Genomic DNA, 23,282 nt, shown 5'->3' on the forward strand with positions numbered 1-23,282 from the left:
GCAGCCCATGGAGGTTAATGATGGAGCAGATATCCACCTGCAGTCTGTGGAGGACCCCACACTGGAGCAGGTGGATGCACCTGAAGGAGGCTGTGACCCCGTGGGAAGCCTGTGCTGGAACAGGCACCTGCCAGGACCTGTGGAGAGAGGAGCCCATGCTGGAGCAGGTTTGCTGCCAGGACTTGTGACCCCCTGGGGGACACACACTGGAGCAGTCTGTTCCTGAAGGACTGCACCCTGTGGAAAAGACCTACGGTGGAGCAGTTTGTGAAGAACTGCAGCCCATGGGAAGGACCCATGTTGGAGAAGTTCATGGAGGACTGTTCCATGGGAGGGACTGACCCCACCCTGGAGCAGGGGAAGAGTGTGAGGAGGAAGGAGCAGCAAAGGCAACGTGTGATTAACTGACCGCAACCCCCATTCCCCATCCTCCTGTGCTGCTCAGGGGGAGGAGGTAGAGAAATCAGGAGTGAAGTTGAGCCTGGGAAGAAGGGAGGGGTGGGGGGAAGGTGTTTTAAGATTTGGTTTTATTTCTCATTACCCTACTCTGATTTGATTGGTAATAAATTACATTCATTACCCTGAGTTGAGTCTGTTTTGCCTGTGATGGTAATTGATGAGTGATCTCCCTGTCCTTATCTCGACCCACGAGCCTTTCGTTATATTTTATCCCCCCTGTCCAGCTGAGGAGGCGAGTGACAGAGCAGCTTTGGTGGGCACCTGGCATCCAGCCAAGGTCAGTCCATCACAGGCTATTATATGTTCTTGGGGAAAAAGAAAAAAGCCTCTGAGGTGCACTTTGTAACATATTTAAACACTATTAATGTGTATGTGGCCACATGTGCTTGTCATAAGTTTTTATGACATGCAAATTTTGAACTTGAGGACTTTCTCCAAGTTCATATAAAGCACATGTCATTAAATTTAAATTTGTATTAATGAAAATAAATAGATGAGTAGGTGATACTTTTCATCATTTTTAATGAAGATTCGGGTTTATTTATAATATGTAAGACAAAAAGTTGTGCAAACCTGGCTTCTTTTTGTTCATTTAAAGTTGCATTTTGGAGAAACTTATTTGTTTTCTGGATAGCATGTTACTGTAAGTTTTAATTTGTTCTGTGTTGTACGGAGAGAAATATTCAAGAAAATGAGTAAGGTTTTTGCAGCCACATTTTGAATTAAGAGATTGTATGTAATTTGAGGCTGAAAACCAGTGTAATCATTAGCTTCAGGAGGTATTCTGTAACATTTATAAACAATTTGAGGGTTTGTCCTATTAATATTTAAATATTAAACTAATTGAGTAAAAATATAGTGTAAAAGGACCAAATTATAAGAGATCTTATGCATAGTAAAATCAACTGTGTTGAAAAGAAGGAAGACTTTTTTTCACAATGAGGGTGGTGAGACACTGGAAGAGGTTGCCCAGAGAGGTGGTAGATGCCCCATCCCTGGAAACATTCAAGGTCAGGTCAGATGAGGCTCTGAGCAACCTGATCTAGTTGAAGATGTCCCTGCTCATTGCAGGGGGGGGTGGGGTAGATGACCTTTAAAGGTCCCTTCCAACCCAAACTGTTCTATGATTCTATCAAAATTCTTGAGATGAGCACTTGTCATATGGGAAAAGATGATTAAAACCAGTGCACAGAGAATGTTATTCCAAGTGTATTTAAACTCACTGTTTAAAATTCACCTAAGATTAAAGGTAACTAAATAATTTGTTAGTTTAAGATACAGCTTTTGATGGAGAAACTGCTCACAGTTCTGCCAAGATGATGCATGTCTTTCAGGTTTAAGATTCATTCTTCACTGACAATTTTGTCTTTTCTTTCTGCTATTTCTTCCATGTAAATGTTGGTTTTGCAGATAATTTGAGAATACTGTTCACAGTAGAAAGGGTAAAAATAGCTATACTTTTTAATGAAGAAACAAAGTTTTGTGATTAGAATGCTTTGTTAAACATTGATTAGAAAGGGGATGACATTATAAAGGTGAAAAATGTTTATGATAAGTAATTTTTATCATCTGAGCTTGTACTCAAACTGGAAATAAAATTTAACAATGTATCTAATCCTTTTTTTTGTTTAGTGATGGAATATTATTATGTATTTAATGTTTTCTAGGTATTATCAGTCTGTGCAAACCTGGAAATTCAGGGATTCAGTCTCTTATTGGGGTATTCTGTATACCAAATATGGAAATACGGGTAGGTGTTAAATATTTAGCACAGATATAGAAATAATATTGGATATTTTAATTAGCATTTAAAATTTTAACAATTTTATCAGTTTAGTGGTTTAAATGCAGACTCCAATTATGAGACCACTAGCCTCAACTTTATTTGACCCCCAAGTCTAAGTCTATAATTCCATTATAAAATTTTGGTGTGATCTTAAGCAAATTGCTTGCTTTTTCTGTCTTAGCTCCTTATACATAAAATGAGAATGGAATCACACCCTGTATGTCTGAGAGGAGCAAATGGAGGAGAGTAAAGTGCATAAATTAATTTTTACTCTAGCCACAAGTCAAAGCAAGTTCACAGTAGCTGCAGTTATGAGTTTAAAGCATTGAATCTGAGATAAATAAAAAATTTTCTTCCCAACTACCTACTAAATGAAGAAGTTGATGGTGGCAGCACTAACTGTTCTAAAAAAACTGTAATCCGAGTAGCCTGAGCTTCTGTAGAATTTGTAGTGACAGTCAGGCACATTTCTAAAGTAAGAAAGCTTCTTCTCTTCTCCAGATTCATTCAGATTATGAAAATAAGCATGTTGTCCTAAAAAAAACCTTGAAACAAAGACGCCAATTTTAGCAGTCTCTAGAAATCTCAATTTGAATATTAATAGTGAACAAAAAGACCATTTTTTGTAAATTTATAAAATTTCTGCCTTTTCTTTTGGTAGCAAGGTCTGCTTGAGGTTCTTTATGATATATTCCGCCTTCCTCTCCCGGTTGTTGCAGAAGAATTTATTGAGGCACTTCTCAGTGTAGGTAAGTGTTTTAATACTGGTTCACATAAAAATTCTTTCTATTAAGCTCTTCTACAAATTTGAACCCTTCACTGTTTCCTCTGTATTGTAAATTATGTCAGTCTTAACTGTTTCATCCCTGAATTCATTGGGTGTTCTGAAGTCCTGTTTAAAACTCTTTATCAGCTGTTCAGTGTTGATCAAGCTACTAGAAGTCTAACTTTCTTCTGACATCCTTACTATATATCAGTTGTATGTTTCATACGAGAGCAGTAGTGGAGCATTTACACAAAAGACTGTGTAAATACATTACTACAAATTAGATTTCTTAGAAGCATTAGAAGCATTAGTAATGTAGAAGTGTTGGTGAATATTGTAGAAGTTATGAAAAAGGGTCTTTTCTATATATTCTGTATCTGCTAGCTATCTCCACTGCACTTCAGCAGACTTTTACTAGGGCAAGTGTATGTGTTTTCATGTCTATATATTTAACAGAGTTAGTCTTTTATCTTTAGAATTACTCCTTTGTAAACCTAAGAGTATCTTCTGCTTTGTCTCACAGTGCAAAAGTATGAGCCCAAAAGGAGCAAATCTCAGCCTTTAATTTTCCAGCAATTCTCTTCAAGCTCTGGTTATAAATGTCTCTGTCATGCAGTTGTATAATCAAGCTTAATCCTTGTTCTGTGCTGAATAAATCATTCTTTGTTGCAAACTTGCTACTTTGCGGCATAAGGATGTAAGGTTTAAAATTTTAGGTGTTTATGATAATTTCTGTTAAACAAGTTTAATGTGCTTATGAATTGGAAAATTCATTATTTTGGTTGATACTTAAATGAGATCTTTGTCCTAGCTTTGAGGTTAGCCTTGCTTTGTGCAGGAGTGTGGATTAGATGACTTGTTAGAGATCCCTTCTGACAAAATTTTCTATAATTTTAAACCTGAAATAACAGTTAGAACTATTATTTATATACTGACAACTATTAAAATAACACTATGAAATCCAGTTGTTCATTACCATTGTTCATATTTTCTTGTTATAGATCCAAGCAGGTTTCAGGACTGCTGGAGACTTTCTGATGGCTTTGTAGCTGCTGAAGCTAAAACTGTATTACCACATCGAGCCAAGTCAAGGTAAGCATTTCACAAACTCAAGTCTAAACTATTGTTTTAGTTTTCTGTTGTTGACAAAAATATTTGTTGTTTTCTTGCTGACACAATAAGAAATGTACTTTCTAAACCATTTCCATACTTTTTTCTCCTTAGGCCCGATCTCATGGATAATTACTTGGCTTTAGTGCTTTCAGCTTTTATTACTAATGGACTTCTAGAGGTAACTAATGTCTTGAAGTTTGAATAGATGCTTGTTTGGTTTTTTTTCTATAAACATTAAAATAAGATGTCATACATTAAATGTAGTAATTTTTTAACTTTTTTGAAGGGTCTGGTTGAAGTAATCACAAGTAGTGATGACCACGTATCTGTTAGAGCAACTATCCTTTTAGGAGAACTTTTACACATGGTAAGAAAGACTTTTTGCTGAGAATAAGTAGTATTAGTAGCTGATTGTAAATAGATATTTCCTATTATAGCTTTGAATTTATGTTACAAATTCGAAACATCCACTTTTCATCAAAATAATGGATTATTTTGTATTACAGCATCTGGCACTTCATATATTAAAACCAGCATGAATCAGTAGGAAGGTGCTTTGGAATGTACTGAAAGTGCTAGGGCTTCTGCTCCAAGGATAATCCTCAGTAACCAGTTGTATTTTTAAGCTGGAGTCCTGCAAATTCACTCATTGGTTACTGTGTTTGGGAAAAGGGCTACTGATGCTTTTTGCTTTTCCTAAAATGATATGGCAACATGTTTAGCAGGCTAGGCAGATGAAACTTTTTCTCGTGTTCAGCTTGATGTGGTTTGGGCACTTCATATTATTCATTCAAGCAAATAAAACTTGATGGACTGCTCTTTCAGCACTGCTGTTGGTAGCCTCTGCTGCAAAGAAGTCGAAGGGACCTTGCTTTGTTCCTTTTCCGTCTCCCTAAAATCTCTCTTATAGCAACTTCTCTTTTTTTCCTTTACACTGTATCATAACAAGATTAAAGTCTTTACCATTCCACACTACCAGGATTTATACTTATTTCAACAACTAGAGATGAGAGAAAATAGTAAATTTATTCATAGAATCATAGAATATGTCAAGTTGGAAGGGACCCATTAGGATCATAGAGTCCAACTCCCTGCTCCTCACAGGACTACCTAAAACTAAACCATATGACTAAGACTGTCGTCCAGAGGCTCCTTGAACTCTGACAGGCTTGGTGCTGTGACCACTTCCCTGGGGAGCCTGTTCCAGTGACTGACCACCCTCTCAGTGAAGAACCTTTTCCTAATGTCCAGTCTGAACTTCCCCTGCTGCAGCTTCATTCTATTTCCTCATGTCCTATCGCTGGTCACCAGAAAGAGATCAGCACCTCCCCCTCTGCTGCCTCACTTGATGAAGTAGATAAGTATTTCCCTCGAGGCCTTTCACCATCTTGGTCACCCTCCTCTGGACACACTAATAGTTTGATGTCTTTCTTATACTGAGGTGCCCAAAACTGCACACAGTACTCGAGGTGGGGCCACACCAGTGTAGTGTAGAGTGGGACAATCACCTCCCTTGACTGGCTAGCTATGCTGTGCTCGATGTACCCCAGAATGCAGTTGGCCCTTTTTGGCTGCCAGGGCACACTGTTGACTCATATTCAACTTGCCATCAACCCAAACCCCCAGATCTCTTTCTGCAGGGCTGCTCTCCAGCCTCTCGTCCCCCAATTTCTACGTATAACCAGGATTACTCCGTCCCAGGTGGAGAATGCGGCACTTGCTCTTGTTAAATTTCATATGGTGGTGATTGCCCAGCTCTCTAGTCTATGCAGATCTCTCTGTAAGGCCTCTCTACCCTCGGGGGACTCCACAGCTCCTCCTAGTTTAGCATTGTCGGCAAACTTACTTAATGTACATTTGATTCCTGCATCCAGATCATTTATAAAAACATTGAAGAACAGTGGCCCTAAAATTGAGCCCTGGGGAACCCCACTGGTGACCAGCCTGATGTAACCCCATTTACTTATAACCCTTTGAGCCTGACCCGTCAGCCAATTGCTCACCCAACATATTATGTACTTGTCTAGCTGTGTGCTGGACATTTTGTCCAGAAGGATACTGTGAGAGACAGTATCAAAATCTTTGTTAAAATCCAAAAGAACCCCACATATTCCCTTTGTCAACTAGATGGGTGACCTTATCATAAAAGGAAATGAAGTTGGTTAAGCAGGACTTTCTCCTCATGAACCCATGCTGGCTATGACCAATGACAGTGTTGTCTCAAGTGTTTTTCAATAACTCCTACAATAACCTCCATAATTTTACCAGGCACTGAAGTGAGACTGACAGGCCTGTAATTACCAGGGACTTCCTTCTTACCCTTCTTAAAAATTGGGACAATATTTGCCAGCTTCCAGTCGACTGGGACCTCTCCAGACTCCCGAAAAATAATGGAGAGAGGTCCCACAATGACATTGGCCAGCTCTTTCAGTACCCTGGGATGAATCCCATCGGGCTCCATAGATTTATGTGCATCTAGCTGGAGCAACAAGTCTTGAACAAGTTCAGAGTTGGCTGGGACTTGATCAACCCCCCAGTCACGGTCTTCCAACACAGGGCTCTGGGGGGTCCCGGGGCCCATCATTGGTGTTGAAGACAGAGGCAAAGAAGGCGTTAAATGTCTCTGCTTTGTCTATGTCCCTATTTGTGAGGTGACCGACCTCATAGAGTAACAAACCAATGTTATCTCTGATTCTCCTTCTGCTATTAACGTGTTTTTTAAAAGCCCTTTTTTTGTCCTTCACAGTGCTGGCCAGCTTGAACTCTAATCGAGCTTTGGCCTCATGAATTTTCTCCCTACAGTGGCGAACAGCATCTCTGTAGACTTCCTGTGTCACCTGTCCTTGATTCCAATGTCCATATGCTTTCCTATTTTGCTGAAGTTCTAGATCATCCCTGCTCAGCCAGGGCGTCCTTCTGCCCTGCTTGCTTGACTTCCGATGCTTTGGAATTGCCTGCTCCTGCACTCTTAAGAGATGGCTCTTAAAAAGTGACCCGCATTCATGGACCCCAATACCTTCAAGAACAGATTCCCAGGGGACCTTACTAACTATCTCCTTCAGCAGCCCAATGTCTGCTCTCCCCATATCCAGGGTTGAAGTTTTGCTGGCAGTTTTTCTCCTGTTGCCAACAATTTGAAACTCAACTACTTCATGGTCACTGTGACCAAGACAGCCGCCAATCACCACTTGAGCCCACGAGTCCCTCTCTGTTTACAAACAACAAATCTAGGAGGGCACCTTTCCTAGTCGGCTCCTTTAGTACCTGCATCAAGAAGTTATTCTCAACATGCTTCAAGAATTTCCTGGACCTGTTTGTGTCTGCTGTATGATGTTCCCAGTTGACATCTGGGAAGTTAAAATTACCCATAATGACAAGGGCAGCTGATCTAGAGATATCCCTTAATTCCTTGTAGAATAATTCTTCAGTGTCATCGTCCTGGCTGGGTGGTCGATGGTAGACTCCCACAGCAGCATCTGCTTTATTTGCTTTCCCCTTCATCCTTACCCAGAGGCTCTCAACCGTGTCATCGCCAACTGCAAGCACCATACAATCCAAACCCTCACATACAGCGCCACCCCGCTGTCTCACCTGCCCTGCCTATTTTTCCTGAAGAGCCTATAACTGTCCATCACGGCACTACTGTATTTGTCTTTCTCGGGTTGCTTTAGCCTACTCCAGACCAAAACCAACCAACCAACCAAAAGAAACATGTTTGAAGAGCAGAACTTAACCTAAATCATCCTCACAGGAAAGCTTAGGAAGTGTGGCTTAGATGAATGGACAGTGAGGTGGATTGAGAACTGGCTTACAGATAGAGCTCAGAGGGTTGTGGTTAGTGGCGCAGAGTCTAGTTGGAGGTTAGTAACAAGTGGTGTCCCTCAGGGGTCAGTACTGGGCCCAGTTTTGTTCAACATATTCATCAATGATCTGGATGAAGGGATAGAGTGTACCATCAGCAAGTTTGCTGATGACACAAAACTGGGAGGAGTGGCTGACACGCCAGAAGGCTGTGCTGCCTTACAGCGTGACCTCGCCAGGCTGGAGAGTTGGGCAGAAAGAAACCTGATGAAGTTCAACAAGGGTAAGTGTAGGGTACTGCACCTGGGGAGGAATAACCCCATGCACCAGTACAGGTTGGGGGCTGACCTCCTGGAGAGCAGCTCTGTGGAGAGGGACCTGGGAGTCCTGGTGGACAACAGGATGACCATGAGCCAGCAATGTGCCCTGGCGGCCAAGAAGGCGAATGGCATCCTGGGGTGCATCAAGAAGAGTGTGGCCAGCAGGTCGAGGGAGGTCATCCTCCCCCTCTACTCTGCCCTGGTGAGACCGCATCTGGAGTACTGTGTCCAGTTCTGGGCTCCCCAGTTCAAGAAAGACAGGGAACTGCTGGAGAGGGTCCAGCAAAGGGCAACAAAGATGATTAGGGGACTGGAGCACCTTTCTTATGAGGAAAGGCTGAGGGACTTGGGTCTCTTTAGTCTAGAGAAAAGAAGATTGAGGGGGGATCTTATTAATACATACAAATACTTAATGGGAGGATGCCAGGGGGATGGGAGTAGTCTTTTTTCAGTGGCGCCCAGTGATAGGACGAGGGGTAATGGGCATAAACTTGAACATAGGAAGTTCCATCTTAACATGAGAAGGAACTTCTTTACTTTGAGGGTAGTGGAGCACTGGAACAGGCTGCCCAGAGAGGTGGTGGAGTCTCCCACTCTGGAGACATTCAAAACCCGCCTGGACGCTGTCCTGTGTAACGTGCTGTAGGTGACCCTGCTCTGGCAGGAGGGTTGGACTAGATGATCTCCAGAGGTCCCTTCCAACCCTAACAATTCTGTGAATTCTGTGAATTCTGTGAAATTATTTTGGTATAGAGATGATATTGTTTTCATATACACTCCAGTGCTACCTTTAAGCCTGCTGAGAAACTGTTAGTCATATGTGAAGTGATATGATCTACCTTTCTTGCAAAACAGTTCTTTATTTTTCATGGCCTTTCTTGATGGCAAGAAGCATATGCAGCAGAGCACTTTTTGATCAGTTTTCTTGTGGTTTCTTTTTTTGCTTCTTTTTTTTTTCCAAATAAACTGTTTTATAAGAGACAATAAGATTGTGAAATACAACTTTGTCTTACAAAAATATGAATATAAGTTATCAGACATAGTCTGAATCTTCAGACTATAGACTTATTTCAGTGGTGCACAACTACCCAAATTGTTTCCCAAAACATGAATGTTTCCGAAAATAAAAGCCATTAAATGTCCAGTAACTTATGAAGTTATGTTTATTAGATAATTTGTTTGTGCAGAATCATTGGTAGTCAAAATTATTGAATGTATTTCATTAGCTTAAATTGTGTTTCTGATTTTAGGGGTTTTAGTACTTTTATGCACATCTGTATATCTGTATATCTGATGCTTTGCATGTTTTTGCATTTTACAACTTTAAAAACCACCAATGCAAAAAATACAAATTTGAAGGCTCCAAAAGAAGGCTCCGAATCCTAAAACTGTCTTAAATTTTTTTAATTGTATTTCAAATTAATTAATTAGATCCAATATTAAAATATTAAAAATGGTATGTGTAATTATTGCTCTGATGTTATGCAAAAGGTAGTTTTGTTATCATGCATTTGTGAAAGTCTTGTGAGAAGTGGTAGGTTCTTCAAATGCTGATCCTAAAGAGATGGCTGATAATGTTGTAATACGTTATTCTAACTAGTCTTCTGTTGTTTAGGCAAACACAATCCTTCCTCATTCTCACAGCCATCACCTGCACTGCTTACCAACGCTAATGAACGTGGCAGCATCTTTTGACATCATGAAAGAGAAAAGACTGTAAGAATTCTAAGTTACACTTAAAAGCAAAAATATGTACGTCTCCTTTTCCCCCTGCAGTTGAGTGAAAACCTACATTACAAGTTTTCTGATTGCTGAAACCACTGCTGTCTTTATTTAAAAGAAAAACAGAGTATAGAAATGCTCTGTGACACTTACTAGAGAAATAGGTTTCAGTGCATGATTCCAAAAGTGTGATCTATTTACAGTAACAATTTAGAAATTCAGAAATTTGGAAATAAAGTTTTGATAGTAGATTTCAGAGCACTTTTGCACAGATTGCAAGGGTTTTTTTACACAGAATTTTTCTTAAATGAACTCTAAGGCACTGTTTGACCAAGCACCATCTGAGATGTGTTCTGTGTGTTTGACCTCTCCATGGTTTCACACTTCTTTTTTGGCATTTTGATACAATTAAGCTTTCCAAACTAAAAAAGCCTGTACCATTTTTTTTTCTTTTGGTGTTTATCTATAGCTAATTAAATAGTAATAGACCAAATCAGTGAATCATTATTAGTGTGAACAAGAGCAAAAAATGACATATTGGCATGGTTGGGGTTTTTTTTGAAACTTTTTTCTTCAGAAGAAAATGATCATTGTAACAATAGTAATTATGTTAAAACTTTTTGTTGCATTTGTTTGAAGTTTGCACTGATAACTTTTTCAGTTAATTTCGTTTCCATTTAAATATAAGACTATGAACAGAAATTTTAAATAACAGTGCAGCATTCTGCAGTGGCATTGTGAAGCAGCATTAGGAACTGTTTGGCACTCGTGATAATCAAATGAGGTATATTTAGGCATCTGACTTAAAACAAATGTTTATAGAAGTTTTCTATTCCTCTTTGAATGAGAAATACCTGTATTCTGAAATTTTAAAAACCTGTAGGCTTTATTTTGTTTTCCTTGGTTTTTTTAGAATTTTTCTATGCATCTGCATAATCTAATCCTGCAATTTAACCTCATCTCCTGGGTACTTCACAGAATTCAAACCTCTTGAGGAAAGAAGTCAAATAATTTGATAGATTCCAGTGTCTTTAAAATGTGTTTCTGTAACTCAGTGGTCTTGCGTTTCTTTGTAGAAGACCATTTAAATTGAGTGTGTTGCGTTTTTTTCTAATAGTAAATTATACGAAATGTATTTGTTAATTACTCTTGCCATTCCTGATCTGATTTGTCAGGTCAGTATTCTGATAAATGTATTATAACTTTGTATTTTGTCTCTCGTTGTGTTGTTAGTGATAAATTACAGAATCTTTTCGAACTGCTGCTGTGAAATTATAAGTGCTGCTTGTAGAGCGATTCCCAGAAACTTAATGCTCTTCTGCTTTTTAGTTTTGAAGGTTTCTTACATGTCACTAGAAGATTTTGATATGTTAAAACAGTTATTTTTCAAAAAAAGCATATCTGAAACTCCTTCACAGGGTATTCCACTTGGTCAAAGCTGTGGGAGGAGAGGAAGGATGAAGAGCCAAAGGGATATGTTTGCGGGTTACTTGGATTTTTTTTGTTGTTGTTGTTGCTTTTTGGCATTTGGGATTATACCTGATAGAGTAGTAAGAATTCCTGGTTTTGTTGGAAGAAAGTGATTTTGTAGATGTAGTATTTGTTATATTTGGGGATCTTGGTTTTGGTCAACACTCTGCATTGTTTCATACTCTGAAAAACTGTAAGCCCTGTTACAGATTAAATTTACGTAATTTAGGGAGGTGAGCAAATTCGCAAGTATTTGTTTGAAGAGAATACAAAAAACCCCACTCTCCTACCTTATGAGAATTTTTGTTTATGGGGAAGAAAGGTAGACTTACCTCCTCATTTTTAGACTTCCTTATTTTATTTGCTCAGCAAATTTTTTGTCTGCTACCATTATTTTGCAATTAACTGCTGCTGCCCATGTCAGATGTTATTTCTATTACTTCCTATCTTTTCCTGGAAAATTTTATTTCATGGTGTTGCTGAGTTGTTTAGATATAAAGAGCAGGAAATACGCTACTGATACTCCTGCCACCCTCTGGGGAGGGGAAGAGAATTTAGAAGAAATACTTTGTTAGTCCAAGTTGAAGCTAGCCGTCTCAACTTCATTGTAGAACACTGATCTACTGTGACATCTCACAGTACTTTATCAACTTTAAACTTTGCAATATTTTCTGTGAACTCTGAAAAGTACCACTAACTGCAGAGTAGAAGAAAAGTTATTAGTAAGGCTTATTCTTCGGTACTAGATATGGAACTATGAAAACTTATATGAAGAAAATTATTTCCTTTTTATTGGCTTTGGAATTGTTGGTGAATTATTTCTTGAGCTGTGTTTATTTGACTCAAGATATATTAGTGGCACTCTTTAGTTGAATAACAGTTGTCAAATACTGATTATAGTATTTTTTCTATTAGACGAGCAAGTGCCGCACTCAACTGCTTAAAACATTTTCATGAGATGAAGAAAAGAGGACCTAAACCTTATAGCCTCCATTTAGATCATATTATTCAGAAAGCAATCTCAACACACCAAAAAAGGAATCAGTACCGTGTGCAGAAAGACATCTTTATTTTAAAGGTATTACCATTATTGACTTTTCAAAACTGAATTTGATTTTGTATTTTGGAGACTTAGATCCCACCCCCCAAGCTTCACTGTCTCATTTAATTCAGAACCATTTATGTGATTTCTCTGTAGTTTTTTTTTCATTTAATTTGTCTTCTAGCTACTTGTGGATACTATATTGTATTTCTAGAAACTGAGGAGTGAAAATATTTTTAATGCTTTTTTTTTAGTCCCAATTATGATCTCTTACTATTAGATTTTCAATGCAGTACTATAACTATGCAATTTACTTTCAAATGCAAAACACTGCAGAGCATAGCCCGTTTAATGATTATTATGTGAACAGTAAGTACGTCATGTGACAAGACATGATGCAAGGAAACTTACTGTAGTTTTTTATGTCTGTATCCCAGGATACAGAAGAAGTACTTGTAATAAATCTTCGAGACAGCCAAGTTCTTAATCATAAAGAGAACCTCGAGTGGAATTGGAATCTGATAGGGACCATACTGAAGGTGAGCATAAAAAGGGCGTGATACTATTTTTATGAAATTATGGGGGCGGGGGAAGTCTCCATTTCACATGTGAGCTTTGACTTTCTAATATCAATTCCATACTATATCCCATAATCTGTTTTATTTCAGAAAGTTAAATTAAATCTCAATGGACAATTAAATCTAATGGATTTAATCAGTGCTAATATAGTCTCTTTGTATACAACCCTTAAACTATATACAAAAATACACTACAGTTAAATTCACAAGTTTCTTAATAAGCATATATTAAATTTTATATAACTTTATTTGTCTAAAAATAGACTTTATAGAATGAGATGTAGTGACTTTAAAGTTGCTAATACTTTATTTAGACTTCAGTCCTAACTACATAAGGATACTGCCTTGTTCAGTTTCATAGCAGATTTTTTTTTAAATATATAACTTGCGCTGAAGGTTAAGACTTGAGGTGGTTATAGATCAAGCTTCAGATGCTTAGACTGAGCCGCATATGAAAATTTCAGTAGTATGCAGTCTTATTGTACTAATACAAATAGTCCCATAGCATCAAGTTCATTACAAAATGTATTTGTTTTCACAAAATACAGGAAATATATCTGACAGGGAGGGCATTATTTTAAATATATTTAATGTACAGCTTTTAAGGGACTGCCTGTTTTTTAAGCAGAGGACTGACTTTCTTTGAGTAAGAAAACTTTCTGACTTGAGTACTCAGTATAGTCTTGGAGCCAAAATGGCTCCTGTCATTCTATGCATCAAAGCTATCCTTCCATTGTTACCCACAAGTAACATATTCTAACATTTTCTTACTGTCATTTTTACTATGTTGTTATAAAGATGGCAACAGTACAAAACAGGATTAATGGTGACAGACATAACCAAGAATTATATTTAAAAACAACCACACCACCACCACCCCAAAAAAAATCCCCATAAATATTTCTCTGCATTTTTTCAGGGACTGATAAACTCGAGAGTGCTAGAATCTGTCTGGTATAAAGACCTGAATAGGTATATGACAGTAGTTTTGCTGAATTTCACTGTTTACAGACTTTTTACTGTAACACTACTAGGTATCTATGATTATTAATCATAGATATTTTTACCTTTGATTCAGTATTAAAGATATTATCAAGAAACTGTTCTTCAGAATCTCACTTTTTAATTAGTCTGCGTAATACTTTGACAATGGAAGTTTTATGTAGTTTACAACTAAGGGGTTTTGGGGGTTGCTTTGGTTGGTGGTTTTGTTGGTTTGTTTTACCCCTGAAATTTAGGTCAAGCTGTCATTTTCCCTGCTATCTCAGACCTCTGCTGCAGTATATTTTCTAGTGTCCTGTTGAACAGTTCTAAATCTCTCAAAATCAGAGACTTTTGTCTTTCAGAATCAGAAGTTACTGTGACTTCCAGTTAAATTCTAACCGCTTCCATTCCTGTTAACATAATCTTAGCTTACACTGGTGTTGTGCAGTTTATCAAAGTGGTCCATCTTTAGTCCCTGAATCAGCAGGATCCAGATTTCAGCGTTTGGACTTCACCATGGCTACTCACGTCCCTCCTGTCTCAGTCACAACCTCATAGCTGTGGAGCACCAGCTTTCCTACCACCTTACTACTTGCATCTCATATGGTCCCTTACTACCTTTTTTCACTTGCCTAGCTTGCTGTCTAAGCTGCTAAAAGAGCAGTAAAAGTGGCAGTGGTCAGGATGGAGGAACTGAGACTGTGTTAACAGTAGAGCTTCATACTTAATCTGGCACTGTGGGTTCAATGTTACTAGTGTAGTCGGTTTTACTAATCATTAACTAGTGCACTATATGTCTTAATGCTAGTATTGGAAATGTAGAACTGTATCACTTAGGTAGGAAAGAAAAATGTTTGATGCACTTTTTTCCATCCCTTCCGAGAGGATACTAGCAGCAACAAAAATAAATCTAAAACCATAGAGACAACACGTGGCTGTAAAAACAGAGGAAAATATAATAGGAAATATTAGAATAGGTCCAGAAGAGAGTATTATGGCTTTGTGTGATCCTTTTTAAAACATCTTACAAAGTAAGATGAGTTTAAATATCATTTTAATAAGCAGTATTTAAGTGAGCTATAACAGAAAAATTATTATTTTTAAAACAAATCTGATTAATAGTGAAAACAAGAAAACCCTGATTTCCCTGTTATGTGTATCAAAATTTGTTTGCTATTTGTAGAGAAAAAACTGAGCAAAATTGTTTATTTTTTGTTAGCATTTCATAGTTTGCTATTTCATTAAAATTATGGACTTGTACACATAGCATGCACCCAACATTCCCTGTCCTTCTCTAGAAAATAATAGAACAGTTCTTGGGGTAAGCATGTGGGCTTTTCAATAAAATAAGGGGTTATTTTATAGGTAACATTAGATGCAAGAAAACTTATACTTCTCATTATTAGGTGAATAGAACCATAAAAGAAATGAGTAAATTTTAGTGACTAATCAAGGACTGATGTACAAGTTTCATATAATGCTATATTTGCTGTTTTTTCTAGTGGCCAAATGTAAATCTAAGGAACTATAAAGATGAACAATTGCACAGGTATGTAAAAATTACATAGACTTCCTTTGAAGAAAGAAATTTGGAAAAAATGGGGTTTAATGTTGCAATAAACTATTCCTTGATGTGTCACATTTCTAAAATAATCTATAGATAAGCAGCAAAAATGAAAATTTAGATAATTAGGTTGCAATATTTGCTTTAAATAAATAGGTCTTTAAGCTTTAGTGGTTTCTTTTCTGTGCACAGATACTTTATGTATTTACTCCCTAAACAAGAATCATGTCAGCTTTGCAAATGCCCTATTTCATTTTGAACCTGGAAGTATTACCTCTTTGATATTTCATACATTAGTGTTTGATGTCAGCACTTGACCAATTTTGACAGAATATGTCTACAGTTGTACAGTTATATAGTTATAGCTTTCATCAAAAACCAAGAGGAAGTTATTTCTAGTTGCTATTAATGGCAAGGGAAGCATGTGTGATTTGAAAAGGCAATCAGTACAGTTCTGATTCCTTTCACATCTGTTGGCATTAAGGCATTTTTATTACTTTTTGTGCATGTGAGGTAATGGTGTTACTAATTAGTTTTTGGATGTCACTTTTAACATGCATTTCAGAAATTGATTTGATTAAGCAAACTACTTTTAAGAGTATTTCTGTATTTGTAGGCATGGAAAGCTACTTCTACATGAATTTGAGGAAAAACTTAAAGCGAAAACATATCCTGAAAGGCTTATGCTGCATCATTTTAAATTTTTACTAAAAAGTAATTAGGCAACTTCTATATAGTGTTCCCAGCATAAGTGGTAGTCCCATTGTAATCATAGTCATAATTTTGCATTTGTAGTTTTTTCTGATTTTTTTTTTTTTCATTCCCTAAACATTAATTGCTAATCTGTACTTTGTGGCAAAGGATTATTTACCAAATCCGGTGGTTTATAACATTGCTTCTCTAAAGGAAAATCTGTAACACTCACATCCACTCCTCTACCTACCTACCTGGGACAGTGTTCCTGTTCCCTGGTTTTGTGCTGCACTCAAGCACTGTTCAGTGCCTAAATAATTTAATTCTAAATAAATTGAGAAAACCTAAGATTGAGTTTCTATAAAACTTCTACAGTTGGTTGATCCTTTCTACAGGATTGTGGGTTAGATGCTTTAATGGCTTTAAAATGCTGTTCTTCTTGTTTAATTATAATTAACCTCCAAATCTCTCTAGTTTCACTGCTGATCATAAAAAATTTTCAGCCACTTTCTTTTTGAAATGTAAAGTAACTTAATTTCTCCTTCCATAAGTTGATTTGTTTTCTTTTACTGTTAGTGTTTTCGTGATGATCTTATGGCTGCTAAAGTGAAATTCAAGATATTTTTTATATAGATCCCTTCATTTTATAGAGATACAGTTAATGCAGTGTGCGTATACACATATATGTGTATATACATACATATATACATGCTTACATATACAAGTGTATATATACACTCGCATATAAATGTGTGTGCTAATATATATAATATAGTTATTGCTAATAAACCAGAATAAAATACACTTTATTTGACAAAATTTAAAGAAGCCCTCATATTTCCTTTATAATTGGTCCTGCATTTGGAGTTGACATAGTGGCTTACTCTCACTTTTTTAACTAAAGGCAATGCTTTAGTTACGCTTTCTTAATGCTTGACATATCTACCTTCAGACAGAACATTCTGTGTTCTTTTAAAGCACAAATGTGTTTATTTTTTGACTAAGAATTGATGAGGGGAAGCTCTTTGCTGAAGATTTATTCCTGCAATGCAAAATTCAAGCTATATTTTTCACCATGGTTTCAAAAAGTCTGAGTGAGAGACTGCACTTGCAGTCGCTGTGTTGTGCTTCAGAAATGCTGAAGTGAGGTGAATGAAAATATTGTTGCTGAAAAAATATGGCATTTTTCTGGCATAACATAAATTTATTTTTTTTCTCCAGTAGCCTTAACTATTATAGCTAAAGAAATGTCATGTCACATAAACATTCAGACAGACTCTTCTTTAGCTCTTTGTAAGTCTAGATAGTATAGTCTTTGAAAGTCACCACAGGATAAATTACAGCAGAATAAATTATAAGCATGAGAATGAGAAGGAAGCTATGGTATAGAAATTTTGAGTTCCTTTGCTTATTTTAAGTCATGGCATAGAAAAACCTTTATAACAGACAGTACAGCTGCATCTCTGAAATCGTGTCTGGATAGACTCATTACTGATACCTGCTACTCTCTTTTAATAACTTTGAAACTTTATTGCCAGTAAGCTAATTTAGTGATAAAATATCTTTTATACCAGCATCATTTTGTAACGTGAGACTGTCCTTGTCTTACTGAAACATAACAAATTCTTTTTTACTGTCCATAGATTTGTAAGGAGATTGCTATATTTTTACAAGCCTAGCAGTAAACTGTATGCCAACTTGGATCTGGACTATGCCAAGGCTAAGCAGCTCACTGTGGTGGGTTGTCAGTTTACTGAATTTCTTCTTGAATCAGAAGAGGTAAGACATTTTCAGCAACAAGACTTAAGATAGAATGAGTAGTGCTGCTATATGCCACTTAGAGGAAAAAAAACTTAATTTTAGTAAAGACTTCTGTAGACTTTGGGTGTTAAACCTAAAATTATCAGCGTAATTAAGAAATATAACTTAAAATCTTGAATTGTCCAGATAAGACACTGGGGAGAAGATTGTGTTTAAGTAGGAGTTTTATTAAAAACAGCTTTATTAAATGCAACTTAGGGCTTGGTTGTGTTTTTTTATTTCTGTTGGGGTTTTTTTGTTTGGTTGTTTTTTGTTGTTTTTTTTCTATGTATATCCTTTGTTTCTCTGCTGTTCGCCAAACAGCATTACTATTTTGTATCTGTATTGTGTTTGTACATTTTAAGAAATTTTAAATGATAGATTTCAGTAAAGAAGAGAGACCCAGTTCTGTTACTAGTAAATGCTATTACTCTCTGTTTTGTTAGGATGGACAAGGTTACCTGGAGGAACTGGTTAAAGATATTGTAAATTGGCTCAAGTCTTCATCGGGAATGAAACCTGAATATAGTCTTCAAAATAATGGGTTACTAAATACCCTTAGCCAGCACTACTTTCTGTTTTTTGGTACTCTCTCTTGTCACCCTCATGGAGTGAAAATACTTGAAAAATGTAATGTGTTTCAGTGGTGAGTGGTTTTATTCTGTTTGAATTGTGCTTACAGGTATAATTGTTATGAAACTTGTAAACTGTGCATGAGGACCACTGTCTATAAAGATGAAAACTTTAAAATTATTTTGATTTATTTTCAAGTAAAGATTCCTCAGTTGTGGGGGGTTTGGATGGGTTTTTTAATAGGTCTTTTAGTCTGTCTTAATCACAGAATCACAGAATGGTCAGGGTTGGAAGGGACCTCTGTAGATCATCTTGTCCAACCCCCCTGCCAGAGCAGAGTCACCTACAACAGGTTTCACAGGACAGCGTCCAGGCGGGTTTTGAATGTCTCCAGAGTGGGAGACTCCACAACCTCTCTGGGCAGCCTGTTCCAGTGCTCCACTACCCTCAAAGTAAAGAAGTTCCTCCTCATGTTAAGATGGAATTTCCTATGTTCAAGCTTGTGCCTGTTACCCCTTGTCCTATCACTGGGCACCACTGAAAAAAGACTGCTCCCATCCCCCTGGCATCCTCCCTTTAAGTATTTGTATGTATTAATAAGATCCCCCCTCAATCTTCTTTTCTCTAGACTAAGAGACCCAAGTCCCTCAGCCTTTCTGGCCACACTCTTCTTGATGCACCCCAGGATGCCATTGGCCTTCTTGGCCGCCAGGGCACATTGCTGGCTCATGGTCATCCTGTTGTCCACCAGGACTCCCAGGTCCCTTTCCAAAGAGCTGCTCTCCAGGAGGTCAGCCCCCAACCTGTACTGATGCATGGGGTTATTCCTCCCCAGATGCAGTACCCTACGCTTGCCCTTGTTGAACTTCATAAGGTTTCTCTCTGCCCAACTCTCTAGATTGTGTTACAAAATAGCTTACTTTTTCCTGTCCACACCTATCTGACAGAATCAGTATCAGGAAGGATGATACTGTACTGAAATGTGTTTTTTTTTTTTTAAAAAAAAAAAAAAAAGCCCAACAAACTGGTAGGTATCATACTGTGTGTGAGATGTGATGATGCATGTTGTACCTAAAGTTCCGTCCAATATATCTGAGTGAAGCTGTGGAGTTCAAAACTTTGTTCAGATACAAATAAACTTAATTTCCTTTGGGAGTAATTTGACCAATGGCCAGTTTATTTCAAATATAGTAAATTTTAAGAGAAAATTCAGTTTTTTTTAATTAAGCTGTTTTCATTGCTTATTAGAAAGTAAGTTTTTTACTGGCTACAGAAAACTTCATTTACAATAAATTCTAGACAGTTAATAAGACTAACTTTATGGCAAGCTGTATATGCAGAATGTTTTACAATGTGGAATTGTTCACAGAGCTTCATGAACATTTATTTTTGTACTTATAATCGCCAATCCAAGTATACTGACAAAACTGTTACATAGCAATTATAAAAATTGTTGGTTTGTTTTGTTGTTTTTTTTCCTTGCAGTTTAGTGCTTTATTTGGTCTCCATTTGACACTAACAGTTGTAATAGTTTAAAGTTACTCCATTTCATATGAGACCTTACTTTGTATTCTTCTGCGTTTATAGAGCTGAAAATCTAATTCAGAGTACTTAAGTTTAGATTATTGATTTAATAAATAAGTGGGTTTGAGTGGGTTCTAATACTAATTTTTATTTCCCTTTCCAGTCTTCTTAATCTTTGTTCTTTGAAGAACCAGGATCACTTGTTAAAATTGACTGTTTCTAGTTTGGATTACAGCAGAGATGGGTTAGCAAGAGTCATTCTTTCTAAAATCTTGACAGCAGCTACTGATGTAAGTTTGATTCAACTTATGTTCCATTGTTATTTGCCACTAGATGTTTATTTTGTTATTCAAAGTGCGTGACTTTATTTTTAAGGTAACATATATGCAGAAAGGTTTTTATTTTTGTATCTAGGGAAATGAAACTCCTACTCATAGCTTTTGAATTTGCTGTGGACTTCACACCTTGTATTGTATTTGTGCTCAAGAAATTACGTCATTCAAACGGATGTTTCTCTCATGTATGAAGGGGATTAAAGTCTTTAAATGCGTAAACTAAATATAACATTATTGTCTAGGTCAGTGGACATCCTAAATCAATGGTGAAGGCATTGTTTTCACAAACAGAAATGTGTATTTCTAGCAGTAATAAGCAGGTTAACCTTCCAGTGATAGATACCATTTTGATAATGATTGAGATTACTGTGGTGGAACTGAGTAGAAGCTATAGCTCCTGGAACAAGGGGGTGGTTCAGAAACAGGCATTGGGATTTGTACTTCTGAATCAAAGGAGGTGAGTGGAAATAAGATGCAGACATAGGAAAGGAAGCTCTCGAACCTTTAAGAAAAGAGAAATCAGGTGTAATACAGTAGACAAGCAAGCATTAATGTCAGGGAAATGATAATTATTAAGTTGAAATCTAACTAGACCTTTCAGTACTTCAGGGAAAACTGTCACCTGGACAAGGCAGAGTATGCTCTAGAGTGGATACAAGAGGGAATAAGGTAGACACTAGCTTTAAATATATTGTAGTATTTAGGAAGAGGAGAGGGAAAGAAAGAAATCAAGGCTATTTCTCTCAGACTATCAAAGATGTGATGATTCTTGTAGGTAAAAGAGGAGTCTGAAAGTAATAAAGATAGTTGGGTTGAAGGAGTGACTCATTGAAAGAAGAGGGTAAGACTCCCTACTGACTGATTTTTTAAGTAATCTTTCAAAGAAGTGATGACGCTGATATCCTTTCTCCAAAGGTGTTTAATGCCTAGTCTGAGCAAGGAAATAGAAATTCATATGTTGTGAGGACACATGCCTGTGTCTTTTTAGACTTCTAAGCTCCTGTTAGATGACTGCCAGTTAAAAGCAGTTTAGACAGTGGAACTTCATTTAGCTGTTTCTATTGAGGTTTCATGTCGATGGGTACTGGCCCCCTCACCACCTCCCAGCTATTTTTCCTTCATAAAAAGAGCCCGTACAAGGGGGAAGAGCACTCCAGCATTTCAGTTTCTTCCAAATGCAGCTAGTTAACAGTTAGAAAAAACTCTAGGCATGCTGTCACAGTCTCCTCAATGAGGTATATAGAGATAATTTGTTTCATTTTATTATGAATTAGTGTTTGTGGTTTAGATTTTGGGAAAGTTTATTGATCCTGATATCTAAGGTATGAGGACTTAAATTCTGTTTTGAGAGAGATTCTTCCAAACATTTTTAAGCATCCAGTACTTACACCAGAAGCTTTATGTAAGTAGGAACAGGTTGATCTTCTTCCAAATGTTCTATAAAGACCTTTTTACTTTTTTCTATCAGCTCTGATACAGGTATCGCTAGCTGTAAGCAGACTGGCTTGAAATGGGATGCAGATACTCTCTGAACATACTGTCCCAAGCATATGCAAAGCCAGAAAGCAGTTGAGAGCTACTGCTGCTCTTAGTGATGATAACTAAAAATACAATTTCCACGTATTTGTATTTCAACTTAATGAACAATGGGTAGTAAACACTTCTTGTACTTCGGATGTGAGTAAGAGAGTCGTCACTCTCTGGCACCTTAGAAATTAAGAAAGCTTGTAGAGCCCTGTACTGGTTTTGGCTGGGATAGAGTTAAATTTCTTCATAGTAGGATGTATGGGGCTATGATTTGGATTTGTGCTGGAAATGGTGTTGATAATATAGGGATGTTTTAGTTATTGATGAGCAGTACTTACACAGAGTCAAGGCCTTTTCTGCTTCTCACACTGCCCTGCCAGCGAGTAGGCTGGGAGTGCACAAAAAGTCAGGAGGGGACACAGCTGGGACATCTGACCCCAACTGACCAAAAGGATATTCCATACCATGTGATGTCATGCTCAGCAATAAAACTGGTGGGGAGGATGGAGCGGGCCACTGCTCCAGGACTGACTGGGCATCGATTGGTTGGTGATGAGCAATTGTTTTCTTTTGCATTGCTTGTTTTTCTTGGTTTTTATTTTCCTCTCCCTTTGTTGTTGGGTTTTTTTTCCTTTTTTTTCCTTTAAAATTTCTTTTTAATTATTAAACTGCTTTTATCTCAACCCACGAGTTTTCTCACTTTTACCCTTCCAATTCTCGCCCCATCCCACTAGGGGGGGGGGGGTCTCACCAGATTGCCTCTATCCGAGTCACGGCACCAAAATTGTTATAAGTTAGTCTCACAAAGTGAGGCGAGGAGACGGAGCCAATTAAATTTGAAGGATTTATTAGCAAGCGGCAGCAAGCAAAACAGCGCTGGGCGGCCCGGGAGTCTCACTCCGCCAACGGCGCGCACCTAGGTTACAAAAGTCTTTGGTTTTATACTCTTCTACTTCTGGTGTAGGCGTTTCTCTTAGTGGTGTACTCTGCGTCTGCGTGGTTTGTTGCTAGGGGGTCGTCCTCTTTCTTCCTTTGCTTTTTGGTGGTCGCAGGGATGAAGGCTCCATGTCTTCCTGAGCCTCCCAAGTCTTATCACAATTTATGATGTTAGCAGGACTTGACTGAGCCTTCCCCTTTCCTTTCCTCCCAAGCCTTTTCACAATTTATGATGTTAGCATAACTCGACCTTGCAGCCTGGCCTTGTTTGCTTAGCAGATGTTGGCTA

The 23,282-nt window shown here is 37.5% G+C and overlaps 1 protein-coding gene across 1 annotated transcript in view; it reads left to right on the plus strand.

Annotated features, from left to right (window-relative positions):
• LOC104291630 (rapamycin-insensitive companion of mTOR-like) overlaps positions 1–23,282 on the plus strand; it is a 74,096-nt gene that overhangs the window by 27,452 nt on the left and 23,362 nt on the right. The window contains exons 9-20 of the mRNA XM_009890890.1: positions 2,127–2,209; positions 2,907–2,994; positions 4,013–4,103; positions 4,236–4,302; positions 4,411–4,491; positions 9,861–9,961; positions 12,353–12,515; positions 12,917–13,018; positions 15,544–15,590; positions 17,942–18,077; positions 18,545–18,744; positions 20,359–20,485. Coding sequence (XP_009889192.1) covers positions 2,127–2,209; positions 2,907–2,994; positions 4,013–4,103; positions 4,236–4,302; positions 4,411–4,491; positions 9,861–9,961; positions 12,353–12,515; positions 12,917–13,018; positions 15,544–15,590; positions 17,942–18,077; positions 18,545–18,744; positions 20,359–20,485 — 1,286 coding nt within the window. The remainder of the gene's footprint in view (positions 1–2,126; positions 2,210–2,906; positions 2,995–4,012; positions 4,104–4,235; positions 4,303–4,410; positions 4,492–9,860; positions 9,962–12,352; positions 12,516–12,916; positions 13,019–15,543; positions 15,591–17,941; positions 18,078–18,544; positions 18,745–20,358; positions 20,486–23,282) is intronic.

The sequence above is a fragment of the Charadrius vociferus genome, unplaced genomic scaffold, assembly GCF_000708025.1.
Source record: "Charadrius vociferus isolate BGI_N301 unplaced genomic scaffold, ASM70802v2 scaffold1118, whole genome shotgun sequence".
Lineage (NCBI taxonomy): Eukaryota > Metazoa > Chordata > Aves > Charadriiformes > Charadriidae > Charadrius > Charadrius vociferus.